We start from the raw sequence: 21953 nt of genomic DNA on the forward strand, positions 1-21953 counted from the left end.
CGATCGATCGATTTCTTGAGGGCGTGGCATCTTGCATCTACGAAGGGCGTTTGGGAACATCGGCCTTATAGCCTATACATATTAGCTTACGAAATGATCATTATCCTTACCATAACAATTCTACTTCCAAAGCGACTTGCAAAACAATCACCGAGCCAACACAAAGTCAGTGTTCAGATAGATGGTAGAGAACAATAGTTGTAACGTAGTAATACTGCAGTTGATCTTCCGCTGTTTCATAAAGGGTCCTATCTATCTACGAGTATCCAAAGAAAGCAACCAAGTCTAACCCGCCTCTGACTCTGGCAAAGGGAAAAAAGCACCAAAACGCCGAGCTCGACTAGCAACAAGAACATGTGACCAGACCGAAACCCCGAAGAGCCGCCCTACTGCTGCGAGGTATCACACCCTTATACAAAACGTGACGAGTAATCGTACAGAAGAAGCCGGGAGGTGTGTGTGTGTGTGTGTGGTGTACATAGGCAACGCCGTGGATAAGCGCTTACCCTTCAGGAAGTCGAACTTTTAGGGAATCTCTAGAAAAGGATGGGGAGGGAGTAACGCCATTGGGAGGAGAAGGCGTTTAGACACGCGAGACATCGCGACCGAAGCACTTGGCCTTGGCCCAGTCGAGCATGACCAATATCCTGTTGCGGGTGCTGAAGCACATGCTGAGGTAGGCGGAGCGCCAGAAGATGTAGGTGATGGTACCGCCGGAAGCGATGTTGCCGGAGAACCACGAGATGTCGGCAACGGCCTTCTCGGAACCAATGTAGGCGAGCGAACCCTGGTGAGAGTACTCGAAGGGACCGATGGATTTGATCCTCCTCAGCCTCTGTTGCAGAGCCTTGATCTCGCCGAAGACCTTGTCGCGGGCCTCCTTGCCGGGTGCCTTCTCCTGGGCGACGGAGAGCTCCGCAAGCTCACCCTCAATCTCGGAGGTCTTGGCCATGTTGTTGAACATGCGGGCGAGGAAAGCACCCTCCTGAGCAGCGACCTGGGCGGTGGGAGCGTAGTTGGCAACAGCGCAGTCACCGACAGCCCAGACGTTCTCGGTACCCTTGACAACGAGGTACTCGTTTACGGCGAGACCGCGGCGGGAGTCCTTCTGTGCGGGGATCTGGTTGATGAGGTCCTTGACGATGGGGCGGAGAGCGTTACCGGTGGCCCAGACGAGAAGACCGTAGGGGATCTTCTCGAGCTGCTTCTTGCCGTCGGGGCCAGTCGACTCAGCCTCGATGAACTTGGGTGTGACGTTCTTGACCATGGTCTTTGTGCGGATGGTGATGGTCTCCTCCTTGAAGGTCTTCTCGGTGTAGTCGATGAGCTGCTTGGAGAACATAGGAAGGACGTTGGGGAGAGCCTCGACGAGGGTGACGTGGAAGTTATCCTGGATCTCGGGAAGCCACTTCTTCAGATCGGAGTGGAAGAAGTCCTGGAGTTCACCGGCAAACTCGACGCCGGTAGGGCCACCTCCGACAACGACCATGTGTAGCAGGCGCTTCTTCTCCTCGTCAGACTGGTCCTTGAAGGTAGCAGTCTCGCAGCAGTCCATGATGCGGTTTCGGATGCGCTGGGCGTCGCCGACCTCCTTCAGGAAGAGACCGTTTTCCTTAACACCGGGAATACCTGTTCCATGTTAGCTGAGTTCGGGTGAAAATGGGCGGATGACGCACCGAAAGTGGCGTTCTCAGCACCAACTCCAACGACGAGCATGTCAAAGGGCACCTCGGTCTGGGAGACGTCGCCCTTGATGTCGGAGTCGTCGCTAATGTAGACGACCTTCTTCTCGTAGTCGATCTTGGTGGCCTCAGCTTCGTAGTATTTGACCTGGGCCTTCTTGTGGCGCAAGAAGTTGCGGATGGGCTCCATAATGGAGCGGTGCTCGATGGTGCCGACGGTGCATGAGGGCAGGAGGGGGGTGAAGAGGAAGTAGTTGCGCGGGGAGACGACGATGACATTGTAGTTTTCCGTGTCGAGCTTCTTCAGCAGGGAGACGGAGCCCCAGCCGGTACCTGTCGCGTGTCAGATGCATTCGATGCGTGCTGGGTCATTCGTCGCTACTCACCGAGGACGACGAGCGTCTTCTTGCTTGGGTCAGGCGGCGGCTGGTCGGCGGGGTTGCGAGTCTCGTAGATGCCGTATCCGACGTATCCCAGGCCGGCGATGGCGGAGAGGTACGTGAGGCGCCAGGTCCAGCGCAGGAGGCGGAACCGCTTGGCCTTGGGCTTGGGCGCGCTGCTCGACTGCTGGCGGACAGACTGGCGGAGGGCAATCTGGCACTGCGTGGGCCGGGGCGTCCATTGCGCTCTGTTGGCGATAAGCGACGGGCGCTGGGTGGTGAAGGTCCTGCGTCCAGCCAGCTGAACCTGCGAGAGCACATTGGCAGCGGCGAGCGGCCTCATGGTGGGTGCCATTGCAATGGTGGAAGCTGCGGAAGAGCTTCACGGAGTCAATGGCTGGGTGCGGGTGGTAGGGAGGCGAGCGAAGGGATGGTGAGGATGTCTCGTCGGTGCGCGGGAGTCAACTTTTTCTTAGCGATGACGAACACCCACCCTACCAAGACGCCTCGCAGGGGTCTTTGCTTCTGCGCCGAAAGATAAGCCTTGTTCCAATTAAAGCCCGCCCTGCCCTGCCCGCGCCCACACGCGAATTATTTCGAGCGCCAGGACAGCTACCATTAGTTCTCGAGGCCGATCACCCGCTACTCCCACGCTTTCGTTGGGATTGTGCTGATGCCATTGTGGCTGCACCCAAACCTTCACCTCCACGTCCAGTCATACACATCATCACATTCGAGTGCAAAATGCCTCATTGCATTCTCAATCCCTTTCACCCCCATTATTCAGCTCAACAAGCTATCGCCTCGCCGCCCCTCGGCTCGGCACCGACTCCGGTGGCCAGCCATGTACATGCCCTTTTGCAGTGAGCACCCGCATCCGGTACCGCGGAGGCACACATGGTGGCTTCAAGCGCCATTTAACCGAGCCGCATGTCCCTGAGCCTCAACGACTGCATACTGGACCCGTAGACCGACAGAATTCCTGGTTTTGCGGACCCGCCTGCCCAGCCTTGTGGTAAATAGTCATCATCCTACATCGCCCGAAACAACATGCGCCGCCGTGCATCCTTGAACCAATCCCCTCGCGACTTAATTCCATTGTGTCTCATCAATCTTGAAGTGGTCTCGATACGCCCCTTGGCGTATAGACCGCTCATGGGTTCAATGCGCCCTTCTCTATGAGCAACAATCTAAGCTTGCTATGGTGGTGGAATATGGAGACTGCCTGGAGTGCGTTCTTCAATTGTCCGCTTGGTGCATTCGGGCCTGGTGCATTCGGGTCTGCACCACTTTCGAGCAGAAGTTCTGCAATTTCCATCTTTCCGTACAGCGAGGCTGCTTGCAACGCGTTACCACAGTATCCACCTTGCGCGTTAACATTGGCCCCTTTATTCACCAACGCCTTTATCAAGTCTGCGTAATCATGGTGCACAGCTGCTTGGAGTGCGTTTCCATACATGCCACATTGTGCGTTAACGTCAGCACCCATTTCCAGCAGGAATAGTGCAGTCTCTTTGCGGCAGTGACATATAGCTGTGTAGAGTGCGTTGACGGAGTGCCCTCTCTCTCTGCGGCAGTGACATTTAGCTGTGGAGATTGCGTTGAAGGAGCACTCTCTCTGCGCGTTCACGTTGGCTCCTTTGTCCAACATTATAGCAGCAGACATTGTGTGGCCAAAATGAACGGCATGGTGGAACGCATCATCTAAGTGCTTGGGTCGAATATCCATACAGAACCTGGTACTCATGAGAAATCGAACGATTGAATCGTTGCCGTACATTACTGCGTCGTTCAGTAACTTCGCCAATTTGCCGTCTGGATCACCAGCCGAAATCACGCGATCATCCAAGAGCAACTGAACGACTTTCGCGTGGTCTCTGCGGCCAGCCGACATTATCGCGTCCCAGGGGTCTGAGCCTGGAGCTTCCACAGCATGCCTCCACAGTCGTATCAGCGTTGTCGTCAAATCTTCTGGACAGACCTTTGCTGCGTTGTTCAGGAAACCTCCTTCTCTTGAGTATGCAAATTTGCGATCTCCTGTATCTGCGATGTGTCCATCATTCAGCTCATGCCTATGCCTCTTGCGTGCTCTTCCTCTACTGAGAACAAGTGTAAACGCGCGAATCGCCGCAAAGTTTCCCAACGCACTTGCTGCAAAGACGGGACAGCCGTATCGCTCTTTTTCTATTCTCAGACATTGTAAGGGTTGGAAGTGAGCCAGTATGAGGTCAGCACAGTTCAGCTCTGCTAATCGGTACAGAAGGCTGACGTCTGATGAATTCGTACGGGTTTCATGGGACTTGAGCATGTTGTCTAATTTGGCCCATGCTCGAAGCGGAAACTTGCTGAGAAAATGCGCCTGTGATATGCCCCACTCTTCTGAGATATTTGCATGCAGCAATACATTCTGAGTAGCATACAACAGAAAGGGGAAATCTTGAGCTAGCTTGAGACTTGACGCCCTGGAGTAATCCGGCGAGCGGAGGTTACACTCAGGAATATCTGGAGGTATGACCTGCATGATCATGATCTTGGAGATCTGATTTAGACAGGATTGTTTCAGTCGCTCATGGCTCTGCCCATCAAAGTTGGTTTTGTACTGTGGCCAGATCCTCCCAAGGCCATTCTCGTTGAGGACAAAGTCGCGGACTGACTCGTGTATGAACTGAACCTTTCCTGCCTCCGGCTTCACGCATGAAGAGTGATCCTCCTCAGGGACATAGGGACGATACGAATCATCGGGCTTTGCAATCTCAACAAGACCCTTGGAGCAGTCTAATACAAAACGTTCAACCACATCTTTCGTGACATGATATCTGTTTCTCGTAGTCAGGGCCTCCGGATTGTTGCCAGACAAAACAGCATAGTAAAGCTCTTCGGGGCTTAGTGGAAGAGTCGCAAAAAGAACCCATTGAATACACAGAACCAAATCGTCGGTGTTGTCCGAATCGCGCGTCAGGATGTCGTGAAATAGGTTGTCCAGGTCGTTGGGAATCTCTCGCAACTTCTGTTCTAAACCATGAACTCGACCACGGTCGAATTCTTTGTTCAAAATACCGATGACCAGAACGACCCACATGAAAATGCCTGACGCCTTCTTTTGAAGATCAGTTCTCATACGTTTGGCCACGTCACTTTGCCCAATCTTTAGCTCTGCTTTGATGTAGTTGGCGATATCTCGTTCGTGCCCACCTTGATCATCCAACACGAGCTCTAGTCCCTTGCTGACTGTGACATGTGGATAATGTCGACTAGAGAAACAAACTGAAAATCGTACGCCTTTTTGGATACTCAGCTCGCCAACATCCTCGAAGAAGCGAATCATTTCCCGAATCTGCGCTTCTTCGCACTCATCTAGCGCATCGATGAAGCAAATAACGATCTTACTGCCTAGCTCTTGGATAGCGTTCTCGAAAATCATTTTCAAGGAATCAGTATCCCATTCACGGTCTGCGTTGAATTTGGAGCCCGGTGGGTAGAGCAAGTTCAAAACGTTTTGAAGCGACGGAATGCACTCGAGAAGGTGCACTAAGAGGGCACGGTATAATCCAATCGTGGATTTCTCCATGTCGTCTCCCCGAGCGTTGAAGAAGAAGGATAAGTGGATAGCCTGCCTCATTGTCCTTTGAGCTGACTCTACTGCAAACTTCAGCAGTGTAGACTTTCCGGCCCCAGCTTTTCCCTTGATCCACAATAGGCCGTTGTATTCGTGGTGATCGGTGGCGTTCATCCATCTGACATATTGGGGGTCATCTAAGAGCCATTTGCATGTTTGAACGTGAGCTCTCTTGATAATCAACTTGCGTGCTCCCAGGCGCTTGAATTTCAGTGACTCCAAAATGGTTCGCTTTTCCTCTACATTCAGCTCATTTTGCCCCTCGGTGTCGCTCTCCGCTGGGGTTGGTATCTTAGAGAGCAGTTCTTTCGCGTAAGCCGCTGCGGTCCCCGCTGCGTAAGGTTGCCAATGATCGTTTTTGTGCGAGTCAGCATAGTCGCAGATACCACGGATCACGACACATGGGAAGGTGTTCATAAGACCAGCGGCCTCCATCTCGAAGCACAAAACACCGCCGAGCTCGTGGCTAATCTGGTCTCTTTGCGTTCCAGATTTCATCACTTGATTGCCGGAAGCGATCGTGCCTGTATGAACTTCTACTTTTGCCCCATCTTCGCGCCCTGGGCGTATCACTTGTCTGTGGGTATTGCACTCTTTGCATGTGAGACCGCCCCCGTGATGGTAGGAAGCATCGAACAAAATATCCGGCCCCGCCTTCTTGCGCTGAAATGCAGGTATGCGTTCAACCTCGGCGAGGCGACTGCGTAGTGTACCCTTAGCCAGAAGGGTGTCTGCGTGGACCGCCGTTACGGCACTGAGCAGGATCTGTGGCGGCGCGTTTAGAAATCCTGTGCGTCGGAATTCGCCGGGTGATGACTTCCCCATATCGTATTGCACGACTCCGCCAAATGGACCATGCGGCTTGCTAACCACGATGTCTCCTAGTCGAACATCTGCATTTGCGCTCGGTACACCTCCGCCTATTCCTACCATCAGTCCGAAACGTATTCCTCTAAATTTCGCCTGCATCTGTGTTGCCACAGCTGCAGCTGGGTTCGTCCCGAAATGACCTGGCAGGCACACAATCACGACCTTGTGGCCTGCCACCAACCCCGTACAGTAGATGTTGTCGTCGTCCTGATCGACATCGCCCTCGGCGTCTTCGTATTCTTCGTCTAGCATCGCCTGCGCTGCTGCGAGTTCGACAGGCAATGCGCATACCCATCCCACGGTGTATTCATCGCGACGAGGCTGACGGGGCATCTGGGCGCGTTGCAGCCGGGCTAGGCTGACTGGAAGGCATGCGATCGTTTTCTGTCACGACAGGCGTAAGGAGGATAGTTGGGTAAGTAGGGTGAGCGTTGTAGATGCTGCGACAGCGCTTCTCTCGAGGGACGTTGATTAATCTGGTCAAGGCAGTCGCCATCAAAAGTGGGAGGGCAGGCGTTCGTGCCACCCCAGCCGGCTCATGAGGATGCGCCACATGAGTTGTCTATTGGCTAGCCTCACCCACCACGCGCATGCCTCTTTAGCTTTGTCGATTGGATGAGACATTTTTCTACCATGCTCGCTAATGATTTCTCCGTTTTTGCGAGTCTTCTGAATGTTCGGATCCAGTAAGTAGAGCAACTCGGTCGCCTGCGTCTTCGATACATGGTCACGAGCTGGATGTCACCTCTTACAGATGGAGCGCATCACCTGTGTTCAGTTTGGTAAGGCAAGTCATTACGTTCAGCCTAGCTCGACCTAACTTTCGTTCAGCCTCGGGTGCTTGGAACACAAGTATAAAACGATTAGATGAATGCGTCGAGGTAAGATATTCTGCATAATTAGTTCAGCAAGCATGTGGCTAATACTACTCCAGGCTTTAGGCACTTTATCACCACAATACCTGTTGAGATCACCTTTCTCTACGACCATCTTGAGACTGACTCTCGCATAGATTGATGCATCATGATCCTTTCTCGACCGGCAAAGAGCTGGCGCCGGACCTTCTTCGATTATTTCAAGTCCCGCAATATCTTCTTTCGGAAGGGACTCGACGTTCTAATGGGTTCTATGACCACAAGGAGACTTTTGATTCCGACGACCACTTGCAGGCAGGGTGTCAGTGCATCGGATACTCGACGAGGAACCAAAACTTACCTGTACTCCAGACATATGGTTCCGCACGCTAATCAAGACAGCCAACATGAATGGAAAGTTGAGCTACAAGTGGCATGAGATGACCTTTCTTTGCCGATGGGATGCTCAATGTAGCGTTACACTATGCATAGGTGTAGATGTTGCGTTCCAGAACCATCTCCAGCAAGCTCTACACAACATATGGCCTGAAGTGCAAGCGTCCCGGAATTTCTCGCTATTGATACCACTCGCTGAGGCTATCGTCACAATGTACGACATATCAGTATGGTCTATACGAGATATCGTAAGGCAAGCAGAGAAGGTGAGTACTTCTGAGGTACGAATGAGCACTGAACTAATTGACGTGTCCATCATAGGATCGCTCGCGCCCAACACGCGATGCCAATCATTTCACTCTTTTGCACGAAACAGCAAGACACGCCATCCACTCCTCTGAGACCCTTAATGTGTCTGTAGAAACACTAAATACCATGCAGCAACACGCTTCTGGCTGTTCAGACACGATATCGAGTACGGACGCGATTGAGAAGAAAGCTGCTGAGTATTCTACGAAGCACCTGAGCTTCCAGCTTCGCATGCTGCAGAATCTGCTCCTCCGGTCACAATCGAACAAAGAGCGACTGCAGAATGAGATCGCTCTTGTAAGTCAAAGATGCGTGTTGTGACAGACACTACTTATGTTTCTAGGCATACAACATGATTGCGCAACGAGATGGTCAGATAATGACAGGTTTGGGAGAGGCAGCGAAGCATGACAGCGGCGCAATGAGAACAATCTCGGTGGTGTCCATGGCCTTTTTACCTCCAACTTTTCTCTCAGTGAGTACCTAAATACCGACCATTCCACGTACAAAGACTGACGATGCACAGGCCGTGTTCAGTATGAGCTTTTTCGACTTCGTGCCTGGCCAAGATGGCCAAAAAGGGCAATGGCTAGTGTCCGAGCACTTCTGGATCTACTGGGCCTTCGCAATACCACTGACCTGCCTCACGATAGGAATTTGGGCGACGCGACAGAAGTGGAGTAGAGTACATAAGTAAAGAGGCCGAGTACGAAGCGTAAATACGGACTAAGCAGCTCAGCTTGCCAAAAAGGGTGGTGATGATGACATGCATCCATGGATTCACCCCGCTCATATCCGTGGATGCTTATCGATAGACCTTCCCCTCTCTCAACTAGCAACTAGCTACACACCATCACAAGCAGACTGGTCCTCTGAACTTCGATTCATGCAGAATTGCTCGTGAAACCAATTCAATCCCCACAATCCCATCTTCCAAGTCTACATAAACCATGCCTCACGCAACCGCAACCGTAAACGGCATCCTAGTAGCCGAGACCGACTCCTACGAAGTCGTTGACGGAAACATCTACGTAACCAACCCTTCTCCTTTCTTGCTCATCATAAGCCCCTTCAATCCATCTGATCCATGTCAGTTCCCACCCGACACCATCAAGAGCAACCACTTCAGCCCCACTTCAACTAAGACGCACTGCCCATACAAGGGCGATGCAAGCTACTACACCGTCACAGCCAATAAGACGGAAGTGAAAGATGCAGCGTGGTACTACCCGGAGCCATTGGAAAGCATGAACAAGATCAAGGGGTATGTTGCTTTCTACAAGGGAAAAGCTGAGGTGAAGAGTGAGTAGAGGGAAGAAGAAGTAATGTGGTGGTCATGGGGTTACGTGTGGATGTGGGTATATTCAGTATCAATTGAACTCCCAAGAAACATAATGCAAATGTTCCTGTCTAATAACGCCGATAAATGCTCATCATCATAAGGTCTGGGCTTGACATTTCCAAGATCATGCATCAACAGCCATCATCATCGTGTCATCGCCATCGATGCCTACAGCCGGAGGCTCGATCATAACACCCCGCCCTCTTCCTTGGAGCAGTTCCCTTCGTACCTCTGCGCTAATGCTCCTGTGACCCCTTGTGAGCAGCAAGTCGAGCAGCGCCTCTCGTTGGTCCTCGGTGATATCGTTCCTGTATCTTTGCGCAAAGGCAAGCAAGCACTGATGCCAGATGACGGGCAGTTTACCTGTGTTGCCGAGGTCGCCAGCCACAGACTCGGTGTCCATGGCGTCGGCACTGCTGGCGCCCACGCCGCGGAAGCGCAGAAAGTGGAATACGAGTGCGTCGATGACCTTGAAGGGGAGGGCGTACTTCTTCTCGAGAAGGGTCTTGATGAAGATGTTGCAAGGACCGGCGGCGTCGGGGTCGGATGACATTTGCTCGGCGGCGATTTCACACAGACGGTGGAGGGCGGCTGCGGAGTGTAGGACGGGCACGGAGACCTTGGCTACAACGGATGCCACGATCGTGGCGTCGCGCTGTGTGCAGGTGACGTCTGTGAGCATGGGGAAAACGACACCCTTGAAGAAGGCGCTGGGCTTGTAGAGCGCCTTCTTCAGCGCATTGTACAGATGCACGTTCAGCTTGTGTGTCTCCCGGATGTTCTGTTGTACCAAAGGTAGCAGTATGGTGTTGAGGAAGGTCTGCGCCGTTCGCGGGTCTCTGGAGATGAAGATTCGGGTAGCAGCGAAGGTCGCGTTGGGTGTCCAGTCGTCAGGACGTGTGATGGCGACGAGCGTTTCCCAGGCGGGGATCGTGGGCAGGATCTTGAAGGGCTTGGGCAGCTTGCCGCTCTTGTAGCGGCTCAGGATTAATCCAATCTTTGAATACACTGTGCAGGCTTAGTAGAGTTACGAGATTTTGTAGTGAGGATGTTGTACCTTCGACGACCTTTGCTGGTAGTTCGATTGCGTCTTCTGGAGCACCACCGCCTTGAATCTCTGGTTGCTGTACTTCGCCTCCGGCTTCATGCGCAGCGATCTTCTCGAGGATGAGCGCTGCGAGATCTGTGCCGGGACCTGACTGTTGCGCTTCTTCACCAGGCCATACGATGGGGTTGTCGTCTGTTGGTATGAACTTGTTCCACGCCGCCAAGTCGTTCGCGTCGATCTCAACCTCTTCCACCTCCTCGTCGTCCTCACCCCATGCTTCATCGTCGTCTTCGCCTTGAATCAGATCCTCTCCTGGCATGTCATCCTCGCCCATGCGTGTCTCAAAGTCGAAGGCTGGGTTGGCTTCTTGCGGTCTCCGGATCTTGTTCTCCCTCGCATCCTCCTCCTCTAGCTCTCTTCCAATCTCCAAGATTTTGCGCGAGCTCTTGGAGTCTACGTATTTCTGCTCGTCGTCTTCCTTGTCGCTCTTGTTTCGCTTTTGTCGCTTCGGCGCCTTGTTCTTCCACGGGTCGGAGGGCGCATATTCTTCGGCTAGAGGGTTGTGTCGCTGATCGCGCACACCAGGCGATTTGGGTGCTTTCGGCATGGTGGGTATGTGGTCGCTAGCGCAGGACCAGGAGAGGCGCAATGTGCTTTTCTGAAGTTTTAGTAGGGTCGTGGCTGTATTACAGACGTTTGTCAGAGTTGGCGGCAGTGAGTAGTAAAAGTTCGAGAACGAGATAAATTTTGGTGGGGTCTGCCTAGCGCCGCAACTTGCATGTCCAGGGTCGCGCCTTCCACCAACATAGCTACAGCTGTCGCGCTTTCCACTCCAGCTACATCCACCCTCAAAATGGCCGACTCACACCCCCCTTCGCGTTCCAATACCCCCACACTCGTGCCTCCAATGCGGCGGCCACTCGAAGGAGACAACGCGCCCGCTGTCTCGTCTCCGCTCAACCCCAATCCCGATGCGGCAGCGCGTGCCAGACCGAAAGCTCCTGCGCGCGAGCAGAGAGAGAAGCGCGAGACGATCAAGAAACGCGAAGCTTCAGCGTCGACGCGCCAGGCTACTCCGAGCGCAAAGTCCAGCAAGAAAGAGCGTCCCTCAGCGGACTCACCCATGCGATATTCGATCCCCGAGCCCAGACCCTCCGACTATGAAGCGCCAAAAGACAGCACGCTGGTGTCACATGAGCCAAACCCCATGTACGCGCCTGATGGCGTTACCGAGCTGAAGAAGCCACACGATATCGCCTGGAACAAGAAGGGCTACAAGTACACCCACTGCGTTGCCGACCCGCTCTTCCGTCACAAGCAATACTACAGGCAGAGCGATTCCAGGCCGTATGGACCGCGGATGAGCCATGAAGACTGCGACAGATGGTTTCACTTCGACAACAGCGCGACGATTGTATCGCAGGAGAAGGGCTGGCGCATGGGACGCGGGAACGTAGTCGCGAGAGAGGGCAGGATATACTATGAGGTCAAAGTGCTAAGAGGCATACCCAAAGACGGCCCAAAGGATCCTATCGACCCTAAGACGGGAGAGACGAAACCTGGTCCCCACGTGAGAATGGGTTGGGCAAGGAGAGAAGCGCCGTTGGACGGACCCGTGGGCTTCGACGGCTACAGCTACGGCATCACCGACGCGCGCTTCGAGGCGCAACATCGATCGCGCGCCTCCAAGATCTTCAAGCCGCTCCCCAAGAACGCAAAGAGCAAGCACATGAAGGCCAGGCCCCCGCATGGCAAGCCAATGCCAGTTGAATATGTTATAGATCAGCATGTTCAAGAAGGCGATGTGATTGGGCTTGAGATCCAGCTGCCGTCGCTCTCAATGCATCGCAAGGTCGTGGAAGGCATCTACAACCCGGCCGTCGATTTAGGAGATGGATTCGACACCGTCAGCAACCAAGACCCATTCGACCGTCCCATCGACATCATTCGCGATCGCATACCTGTCCCGTACAAAGGCAACTTCTACTTCGAGCAGCTCGACTACCAAGTCACCAAGATGGTGGAGGCTTACCACGATCGCGGTCCGGTACCCAAGATACACCCCTCGCCGAATCACGAAGACGTCAGTGTACGATCACTACCACACTCGCACATCAAGGTCTACAAGAATGGTGAGGAGGTCGGCATCGCCTTCGAGAATCTGCTTGCCTTCCTTCCTCCAGCAAGTATACCATCAGTCGAAGCTATCAAGGCTGGTGCACGAACAGGCTTCGACGACGGCATGGTAGGATATCTGCCAGCTATTTCACTGTTCAATGGTGGTGTTGCCCAGGTCAATTTCGGTCCCGACTTCTGGTGTCCGCCCGAAGAGATGGTACAGCAGCGCGAGAAGGATACACAAATGGTCGATGGTGACACAACCGAGCAGCAGATTCCAGATGGCCGTAAACTGCGAGCTATAGGCGAGCGATACAAGGAGCAGATTGCCGAGGATGTTGTTTGGGACATCATCGATGAGGTTGACTTCTTCTCCCAGGACGGAGGATGGGAGTACAAGGGCGAGGCTCCTCAGGACGTGGCCGGCAAATCCACGCCTAGGGCGCGTGGCTTTGCAAACGCGGATGAGAACATTGGTGTTGAGGTGGCCAAGCGATACTAATGAAGAACAAAAGCCGTTCTGGTGTTCAGTGGATTGTAATCATAGCGAGGCGTATAGGTATACCCGTTATCAATGATTGATATGCATCTCTCGCCTTTTTTTTCTGGCATCGTCCCCGAATTGTCAATCTCTCTTGTCCGCTCCGATGCGATCGATACGTTTGCGCTGTTGGTCCATTCGACAGATGACAGCCTTCATCTACGGCACTTCGGCTTCTTGCTGCACCAAATGGCCGCTTAATCGTGTCACGTATAGCTACACCTTGCTAAGAGATTTCGCGCCCTACGCCCTACGTGGTTTTACAAGCATTCGCATTAATTCCGCCCACAAACGTACTCTGCCAAAGAAGGCAATTAGCGCGGAATTAGCGACATCGGACATGCGTTTAAAACTAGCGCAACGTACCCGTTTACGCCAACATTGAATATATACCCACGTATCCTAAGACACTTGTCCACACTTATAAAACATTGTCTGGAGAGGTAACTTGCCCTCCTCTTGTCCTCTTGCACACATTACTCCTCTTCCCACTACCCCGCCATGGATTCTTCACAATTCCGCGAAGCGGCCAAAGGAGCCATTGACGAGAGTATGTGCTCCCAATTTCCCCTGATAGAAGCGTAAATTAACCTACCCCCAAGTCGCAACCTACTACGACACCCTCGAGGAACGCCCCGTGCTCCCCTCCGTCAAACCAGGCTACCTGCGCCCGCTACTCCCCGCCTCCACCCCCGAAGAAGGCGAAGCATGGGAGACGATCCAAGCAGACATCGACCGCGTCATCATGCCAGGTCTAACTCACTGGCAAAGCCCCAAATTCATGGCTTTCTTCCCGTGCAACTCGTCCTTCGAAGCCATGATAGGCGACATGTACAGTGGAGCCTTCAACGCCGCAGCCTTCAACTGGATCTGCTCGCCCGCGATTACAGAGCTAGAAACCGTTGTCATGGACTGGATCGCCAAGCTCATCGCATTACCGAACGACTTCCTCAGTGACGGTGAGGGCGGAGGCATCATCCAAGGCACCGCCAGTGAAGTCGTACTAACCGCCCTTGTTGCCGCCCGCGAACGCCTCATCCGCCGTAAACTAGGCGACATGCCTGAAGGCGAAGAGAGAATGGACAAGGCAGCCGATATCCGGGGTAAGCTCGTGGCGCTGGGCTCCGAACACGCGCATTCGAGTACGCAGAAAGCGGCTGTTATCGCAGGAACCAGATACCGCAGTGTCCCCGCATCCAAGGAATCAAACTACAGCGTCACGGCCTCTGCGTTGCGTAAAACCATCGAAGAGTGCCGTGCGAAAGGGCTGGAACCGTTTTACTTCACCGTCACGATTGGCAGCACGGGAACGTGCGCTACCGACGACTTGGAAGGCATTGCGGCGCTTGCGAAAGAGTTTCCTGACCTGTGGATCCATGTCGATGCCGCGTATGCGGGATCTGCGCTCGTGTGTCCCGAGTATCAACACTTGTGCAAGCCGATTGCGGCGTTTGACTCGTTCAACTTCAATCTGCACAAGTGGCTGTTGGTCAACTTTGATTGCTCGGCTTTTTTTGTTAAGAAGAGGAGGGATTTGATGGATACGTATAGTATTACGCCTAGTTACCTGCGTAACCCTCACTCCGAACAAGGCCTCGTTACGGACTACAGGGATTGGCAGATCCCGCTCGGTCGGAGGTTTAGGAGCTTGAAGGTTTGGTTTGTGTTGAGGAGTTATGGGGTTAATGGTCTGAGACAGTTCATCAGGAAGCACATCAAGTTGGGAGAGTACTTCCATGAGCTCTTGCTGTCGAAGCCGGAGTTGTTCAGCGTAACTACCGAGCCGGCGTTTGGACTCGTCACTTTCCAGGTTAAGCCAAACATGGCTTCGGGGGCGGCGAAGGCGGCGAATCAGGCTGACCCGTCGCACGAGGCACTGCAGAACGACTTCCACACGGATGCTGAGGCGCAGTACAAGGAGATGGTCAATCAGAAGACGAAGGAGGTTTACGAGAAGATCAACAGCAAGGGCGATTTCTTCCTGACAAGCACGGTTGTGGGTGGACTGTATGTTATCAGAGTGGTCAGTGCGACGATCAAGAGTGAGGAGAAGTGGATGAAGCAGATATTTGATGAGTTGGTGGAGGCTGCGGATGGCAAGGGCGATGTAAAGGTAGCTTGAGTGTAGCTTGTGTTAGTCTTATGCTATCATCCCTCCTTCATTCCTTCCACATGCGATACAAAGCCATGTGTTTTATAGAGATTGAAAGAACATATACACAACGCAGCACCGTATCTACCATGTGCATGCCACCAGGGGGTCTACATGAGCGCTTCGCTACCTACTCTGCGGCCTGGAAGTATCTTGTGGGTGCCAGGCCTATCCGAGAGTTCACGAACGTGGCAGCGTTGATTCAACGTAGGAGGAAAAGGGGGCATGAAGCCCCAGGGGCTCAAGATGAAATTGCATGAATCCGAAGTGGTGTCATCAGTCCAACCGTAATATCCGCACTGCATTTCCACCAAGAACATCCTTCGCTTTCTTGTCATCCGTCGAAAAGGCTTTCGAGATAGCCCCATAGTTTGCGTTGACACTGTGCCACTCCTTCGCGTCTTCTTCCAGCGGTGGGAAGAATGGGTGATCAGTGCCTGCTACTGTTAGCTCCTAGTCTCACATATACGTGTAGTGATGCTTACCAAACAATAACCGATCAGATCCTGATGCATCAAGAGCGGCCTTCAGTCCCACTTCCGAGTAAATGACAGCATCCAGGTAGATGTTCGTCTTCAAGATATCCCACACATCCCTCCTGTTCTGTGTCTTGCCATGCTTCTTCAAATGTCCATCGTGCAAGATGCACGACTCAATGCGACCTGCCAGGAACGGTAGTGTACCTCCAGAGTGTGCCAATAGCACGCTGAGCTTTGTGAACCGATCCCAGACGCCGCTCAACAGCATCCTCGTCACCGCAATGGTTGTCTCCAAGGGGAAGCCGAGTGCTAGTGGTAGGACGTGTCCGTATTCGCTCGCGCGGGGTCCGTAGACGGATGTAGGTAGGCCGTAGTGCGGGTGGAGGAAGATGAGTTGTTGGTGCTTTTCCAGTGCTGCGTAGACAGGATTGAGGTTCTCGTCGTCGAGCCCTTGTCCAAGGCCTGAGGTGCCCATAATGACACCGCGTGCGTATTTGAGTGTGCTTAGTCTCTCGATCTCGGCGGTTATGACTTCGGGTGAGGCTGAGAGTGGGAGGGTGCCGAAGAAGTACAATCGGCCGGGATACTGCGAGCATTGGTCGTTGACATCGTCGTTGATCTTCTTCGCAGCTTCGCCAGCTTCCTCTGCGGGAAGGAAGTCTAGCCAAGGGTTTGCTAACGAGATGACAGATTTGTCAATCTTGTGCAGGTCCATGAAAGCTATCTTTTCTTTAATCTCGTAGTATTCGGAGCCAATTGGGCGGCCGCGGGAGGTTGACGGTGTTGAAGGGTCATCTTCTCCGGGAAGGATGATGAGACGTGCTGAGTCTGGTGCATCGGGGAATGTTCGAACGTATGGTACGGTTGTTCGTGAGCGTAGTAGCTCCATGTATTTGGGAGGGTAAACATGGGTGTGGACGTCTACGATCGTCATGCTGGCTGATGGGACGCGTTTTACGCGTCAACGTGTGAGTGGAAGGTGCTGTGGTGGTGTATTGACACTTCAAACGCGTTCTTCAGAGCGAAAGAGAAAGCAACAAATTATCAGGCTATTCTGTCTGACAGACAAGACGTATCGTGGATGTTTTGACCCTGGTGGGGTAGCTTGAACTGCCCCACTACCGGGCGTCCAGCATCCCACCTTCCCCAAGCGGCAAGAAGCTATGGAGCCGTTGACGGAGATGGCCGCGATGAATATGTGTCACTTTGATATGTCGAAATGTCTTGTTACGTACTGCATTCGGGACGACTTTATTTGATCAGTGAGACTGTGGCCGATCAAGCCCATGTCCTCAGGAAGACGTTTGGTGGCTTATCCCAGGTCTCGAACTCTGCATCCACCTCCCACGGAATATCTCCTGTACCCTCATCCTTGAACCCCAGTCTCCTATACACGGGTCTTCCCATAGTGCTTCCCTCTGTTGTGCACTCCAAGTTGCCCCTCTTCTTTGCCTCCTCAAGACCGACCTCCACCAGCTTAGCAGCAATGCCGCGACGCTGGTATGCTGGATCAACAGCACAACAGTCCAATGTAAAGATGGCGGGAGGATTGCGGCCTGATTTCTCGACCTCCCGCATGTATGCGATACGTCGTTTCCATAGTGAGTTGAACATTTGTGTTGCAAACCGCCGTTTCTGGTCATCATAATCTGTGAGCGCTTCCTCCATGTCGCCGTAAAACGGATCGCCGTAGCCTTCCACGAACGACAGCTGCTTCCAGATGGCTATTCCAGCAACTCGTCTTTCGCCTTGCTTATCCGGATCAGGCACGGTAGCCTTGAGATAGAGGGCATTGGGTTGTCCGTCTTTGTTGGTGGTGATGGACTGCCATCTCTTCATCAGGATCTGAGCTTGCTTCGCCTGCCCTTCTTCCGAGTCCCAGCCGGGCGTCATCAGTTGCCATAGGGCATCTTTTGCTTGGTGACCGAAGGCTTCGGAAAGACAATGCTGCGCTTGCCTAAAGTCTCTTTCCGTCTCGCAAGGAGACACGATGACGTCGTTATTCGCGGTCATGCCGAAGGTAAACAGAAGTGGTGTGAGTGTAATTGTACTTTACGCGGAGTATGTTGGGGAACACGGCGGATTTATGTCTGGGGTTAGTACACTAGAATCGAATGACTAAAGACCCATAAAACGCCATCGCCTATAGTCTCGCGGACAACTCTGCTGATGCCTAGTTCTTGGCATAGCATCCCAATGTGGTATCGCATCCTGATGAAGAAGACGAGTGTCAGAGTTCAAAGGAAACAGCGTTATGGCGCAAGTCCAGTGTAAGGCTTTATGTGACTGGGGGCGTGAACGACATGGTGACAAGGCTGCAGGTAATATCCAGAGGCGAGCTAGCGAGGATGATTAAATACAACTATTGAGATGAGCTCACTGAGAAACCCTGGACGTTGACGCGTGTGCGTGGTGATGCAAAGGGTGCGGAGAGGGTTGGGATGGGAGCGTGGATGGCAGGCGACGGCTAGCGTGGCGCAAATCAATTAGCAGGGATGACGCGCTCGCGCCTGCGACACGCTTTCGCGTTCTCCCTGGGCGCCTTCCATCTACTCCACCAACAACAAACACACACCCACCAACCCTCCCTTATCACGCGCTTGGGTGTTGTATCTGTCGGCCACATATTCAAGATGCCAGGAGCCGTCACAAGAGCGCCGGCGAAGCGCGCCCTCGCCGAAACATCCAGCACACGCACCAATGTGCAGCCGTCGCCCCACTCATCCAAGAAGCTGAAGCTCCAAAATGGCAATGACAAGAGTAGACCGCCAACCAAGACGGTCAATGGCTCCTTCAACTCGAGCCAGGTGGGCCCGAGCCAGTTCGAGGAGACGCTGGAGAAGATGACGCAGGACATGGAGACGCTGAAGAAGGACAATACAGAGAAGGACCAGCAATGGCGGCGGCCTGCCTTGCCCGAGGACTTCAATGAGATGACGCAAAACCTTGTCTTCCAACAGATCGAGGCTGAAGAGGGCGTGTTAAATGGCGGGAAAACAACCGTCAAGCTCTTTGGTGTCACAGAGGTGAGAAGCGTGCACATGGTATATATCGACTTTGACTGACCGTATATCATAGACTGGCCACTCCGTCCTCATCCACGTCACTGGCTTCCAACATTACTTCTACGTCGCCGCACCCCTCAACTTCCACAAAGAAGACTGCGAACCGTTCAAGGTTTTCCTCGAGAGCGAATGCCAGAAGAACTTCAACCAACACTCAGCCGTCATTGCATCGGTACAGATGTGCATGAGAGAGAACATCCTGCGCTTCCAGGGAAACCAGAAGAGCCCATACCTGAAGATCACAGTGACTGATCCCAAAATGATCAATCGCGTGCGGATGATGGTGCAAAAGGGCAATGCTAACTACAAGCGCCTCTGGCCGGCCAGAGAAGACGGTATCCTCACGTTCGACAACATTGCCTACGTACTGCGCTTTATGATCGACACCAAGGTCGCCGGTATGTGCTGGGTCGAAGTTCCAGCAGGCAAATACAGAATGATCAGCCCCCGCGACCGACACTCCAACTGCCAGATTGAGGCACAGCTACACTACAGCGATTTGATCGCCCACCAATCTGAAGGCGAATGGGCCAAACTCGCCCCCCTACGCATCCTCTCCTTCGATATCGAGTGCGCTGGCCGCAAAGGTGTCTTCCCGGAGGCCAACGTCGACCCCGTCATCCAGATCGCAAACGTCGTTACGAGATACGGAGAGCCGAAACCCTTTGTCAGAAACGTCTTCTGTCTAGATACAGTCAGCCCCATCGTTGCGACACAGGTCTTGTCGTTCCAAGATGAGGGTGAAATGCTGATGAAATGGCGGGACTTCGTAGAAGAGGTCGACCCAGACGTCATCATCGGCTACAACATCAACAACTTCGACTTCCCGTATCTACTCGACCGCGCAAAACATCTCAAGTTACAGAAGTTCCCGTATTGGTCCCGTCTGAAGACAGTGCAGTCCAAGGTAGAGAGCTCGAATTTCTCGAGTAAACAACTAGGAAACCGAGACACAAAGACTACCAACACCAACGGTCGTCTCCAGCTTGACCTGTTACAGCTCATTCAGAGAGACCACCAACTGCGCAGTTACACGCTCAACTCGGTGTGTGCTCACTTCTTGAAGGAGCAGAAGGAGGATGTACACCACAGCATGATCACAGAGCTGTTCAACGGCGACTCCAACTCCCGGCGACGATTGGCTGTATACTGTTTGAAGGATGCCTATCTACCGCAGCGATTGCTCGACAAGCTCATGTGTCTGGTCAACTACACAGAAATGGCTAGGGTCACAGGTGTGCCTTTCAACTACCTTCTTGCCCGTGGACAACAAGTTCGCTTCATTAGCCAGCTCTTCCGTAAAGCCCTCGACCATCAACTCATCGTTCCGGACCTTCCGAACCAAGGCGATAGCAGTGACCAGTACGAAGGTGCGACCGTTATCGAACCCAAGCGCGGCTACTACAAGGAACCTGTCGCGACCCTCGATTTCGCATCGCTATACCCCAGTATCATGCAGGCCCACAACCTGTGCTATACGACCTGGCTCGACAAGCAGACGGTGGAGAAACTTAAGATGAAGAAAGACGATGACTACATTGTGACTCCAAACGGTGACATGTTCTGCACAGCAAAAACTCGTAAGGGACTCTTGACCGAGATTCTGGAAGAATTGCTGGGTGCGCGTAAGAGGGCGAAGAAGGAGTTGGCGATCGAGACCGATCCCTTCAAGAAGGCTGTGCTCAACGGTCGTCAGTTGGCCTTGAAGGTCAGTGCCAACTCGGTTTACGGTCTAACAGGTGCTACCAACGGAAAGCTACCGTGTCTTGCCATCGCCAGTAGTACCACAAGTTTCGGTCGCCAAATGATTGAAAGGACCAAGGCGGAAGTCGAGGCAAAGTACAACATCGCGAACGGATACACGCACGACGCAGAGGTCATCTACGGTGACACAGATTCCGTCATGGTGAAGTTTGGTACGTCCGAGCTAGCGGAGGCGATGAAGCTGGGTGAGGAAGCTGCGGACTACGTCTCTTCGAAGTTCGTCAAGCCAATCAAGCTGGAGTTCGAGAAGGTCTACTTCCCCTACCTGCTCATCAACAAGAAGCGTTACGCTGGTCTCTACTGGACGAATCCGCACAAGTGGGACAAGATGGACACGAAGGGTATTGAGACGGTCCGCCGTGATAATTGCCGCCTGGTCCAGACTGTCATCGAAACTTCGTTGCGCATGCTCTTGATCGACCAGGACCCTGAAGGTGCCCAGGAGTAAGTCATTCCGCCATCTTCGCACTTTCGTCTACTAACATCGGATAGATTCGTCAAGGAGACCATTGCGGATCTGCTGCAGAACAAAGTGGACATGTCTAACCTTGTCATCACCAAAGCCCTTACCAAGCAAGAGAACAAGGACGGAACAGGTGGTTATGCCAACAAACAAGCACACGTTGAGCTAGCCGAACGCATGAAGAAGCGCGATGCCGGTTCAGCGCCCGCACTGGGTGATCGTGTCGCCTACGTTATGATCAGAGCCGCCACCGGTGCGAAGAACTTCGAGAAGTCTGAGGATCCCCTCTTTGTCCTCGAAAACAACTTGCCCATCGACACGCGTTACTACTTGGACAACCAACTGGCGAAGCCACTGGGCAGAATCTTCGAGCCCATTTTAGGTGAGAAGAAGGCAGCCTCTTTACTCACAGGTGATCACACGCGTTCCATCACCGTCGCGGCACCCACGATGGGTGGTTTGATGAAGTTCGCCAAGAAGACATCAACATGCATGGGATGCAAGAAGCCACTTACCGCTGCGCATGAGAAGGACGGCGCCGTTTGTGAGAACTGCCGACCTCGCATCGCCGAGCTCTACACCAAGACGCTAGGCAAGGTCAGTGAGCTCGAGGTCCGCTTCTCACGTCTTTGGACCCAATGCCAGCGATGCCAGGGCAGTGTTCACTGTGAAGTCATCTGCGCATCCAAGGATTGCCCCATCTTCTATATGCGCATGAAGGCGAGGAAGGATGTTGAAGACGCAGGCAAAGAGCTGGTGCGTTTCGACAAGGACGCGGCGCTGTGGTGATTTAGTATTGTAACACCAGCAGGTGGTTAGTAAGTGGTGTTTTTGGCGTTTCGATGGCATGAATATCCGTCTGTACAAATATGGG

The 21953-nt window shown here is 53.1% G+C and overlaps 10 protein-coding genes across 10 annotated transcripts; 5 read left to right on the forward strand and 5 right to left on the reverse strand.

Moving 5' to 3' along the window:
- Nucleotides 1-583: 583 nt before the first annotated feature.
- NDH2 (External alternative NADH-ubiquinone oxidoreductase mitochondrial) lies at nucleotides 584-2405 on the reverse strand (the record flags this gene model as incomplete). The annotated part of the gene is made up of 3 exons (XM_049354699.1): nucleotides 584-1629; nucleotides 1677-2015; nucleotides 2069-2405. The coding sequence occupies 3 exons, from the start codon at nucleotides 2403-2405 to the stop codon at nucleotides 584-586; spliced, it is 1722 nt and encodes a 573-aa protein (XP_049210822.1).
- Nucleotides 2406-3215: 810 nt separating this feature from the next.
- Nucleotides 3216-6800, reverse strand: J4E79_005822 (uncharacterized protein; the record flags this gene model as incomplete). The annotated part of the gene is made up of 1 exon (XM_049354700.1): nucleotides 3216-6800. One exon carries the CDS (start codon nucleotides 6798-6800, stop codon nucleotides 3216-3218), a length of 3585 nt encoding a protein of 1194 aa, XP_049210823.1.
- Nucleotides 6801-8010: 1210 nt separating this feature from the next.
- J4E79_005823 (uncharacterized protein) lies at nucleotides 8011-8804 on the forward strand (the record flags this gene model as incomplete). Its single annotated transcript, XM_049354701.1, has 4 exons — nucleotides 8011-8064; nucleotides 8120-8211; nucleotides 8275-8404; nucleotides 8634-8804. The coding sequence occupies 4 exons, from the start codon at nucleotides 8011-8013 to the stop codon at nucleotides 8802-8804; spliced, it is 447 nt and encodes a 148-aa protein (XP_049210824.1).
- Nucleotides 8805-9057: 253 nt separating this feature from the next.
- Nucleotides 9058-9433, forward strand: J4E79_005824 (uncharacterized protein; the record flags this gene model as incomplete). The annotated part of the gene is made up of 2 exons (XM_049354702.1): nucleotides 9058-9371; nucleotides 9418-9433. The coding sequence occupies 2 exons, from the start codon at nucleotides 9058-9060 to the stop codon at nucleotides 9431-9433; spliced, it is 330 nt and encodes a 109-aa protein (XP_049210825.1).
- Nucleotides 9434-9573: 140 nt separating this feature from the next.
- J4E79_005825 (uncharacterized protein) lies at nucleotides 9574-11104 on the reverse strand (the record flags this gene model as incomplete). Its single annotated transcript, XM_049354703.1, has 2 exons — nucleotides 9574-10457; nucleotides 10507-11104. The coding sequence occupies 2 exons, from the start codon at nucleotides 11102-11104 to the stop codon at nucleotides 9574-9576; spliced, it is 1482 nt and encodes a 493-aa protein (XP_049210826.1).
- A 246-nt stretch (nucleotides 11105-11350) lies between these two features.
- Nucleotides 11351-13117, forward strand: J4E79_005826 (uncharacterized protein; the record flags this gene model as incomplete). The annotated part of the gene is made up of 1 exon (XM_049354704.1): nucleotides 11351-13117. One exon carries the CDS (start codon nucleotides 11351-11353, stop codon nucleotides 13115-13117), a length of 1767 nt encoding a protein of 588 aa, XP_049210827.1.
- A 540-nt stretch (nucleotides 13118-13657) lies between these two features.
- Nucleotides 13658-15278, forward strand: J4E79_005827 (uncharacterized protein; the record flags this gene model as incomplete). Its single annotated transcript, XM_049354705.1, has 2 exons — nucleotides 13658-13706; nucleotides 13759-15278. 2 exons carry the CDS (start codon nucleotides 13658-13660, stop codon nucleotides 15276-15278), a joined length of 1569 nt encoding a protein of 522 aa, XP_049210828.1.
- Nucleotides 15279-15584: 306 nt separating this feature from the next.
- J4E79_005828 (uncharacterized protein) lies at nucleotides 15585-16721 on the reverse strand (the record flags this gene model as incomplete). The annotated part of the gene is made up of 2 exons (XM_049354706.1): nucleotides 15585-15745; nucleotides 15794-16721. 2 exons carry the CDS (start codon nucleotides 16719-16721, stop codon nucleotides 15585-15587), a joined length of 1089 nt encoding a protein of 362 aa, XP_049210829.1.
- A 344-nt stretch (nucleotides 16722-17065) lies between these two features.
- Nucleotides 17066-17800, reverse strand: J4E79_005829 (uncharacterized protein; the record flags this gene model as incomplete). Its single annotated transcript, XM_049354707.1, has 1 exon — nucleotides 17066-17800. One exon carries the CDS (start codon nucleotides 17798-17800, stop codon nucleotides 17066-17068), a length of 735 nt encoding a protein of 244 aa, XP_049210830.1.
- Nucleotides 17801-18420: 620 nt separating this feature from the next.
- Nucleotides 18421-21868, forward strand: POL3 (DNA-directed DNA polymerase delta; the record flags this gene model as incomplete). Its single annotated transcript, XM_049354708.1, has 3 exons — nucleotides 18421-18813; nucleotides 18866-21060; nucleotides 21109-21868. 3 exons carry the CDS (start codon nucleotides 18421-18423, stop codon nucleotides 21866-21868), a joined length of 3348 nt encoding a protein of 1115 aa, XP_049210831.1.
- Nucleotides 21869-21953: the final 85 nt, after the last annotated feature.

This window comes from Alternaria viburni, assembly GCF_023758015.1.
Source record: "Alternaria viburni strain BMP 2772 chromosome Unknown scaffold_11, whole genome shotgun sequence".
Lineage (NCBI taxonomy): Eukaryota > Fungi > Ascomycota > Dothideomycetes > Pleosporales > Pleosporaceae > Alternaria > Alternaria viburni.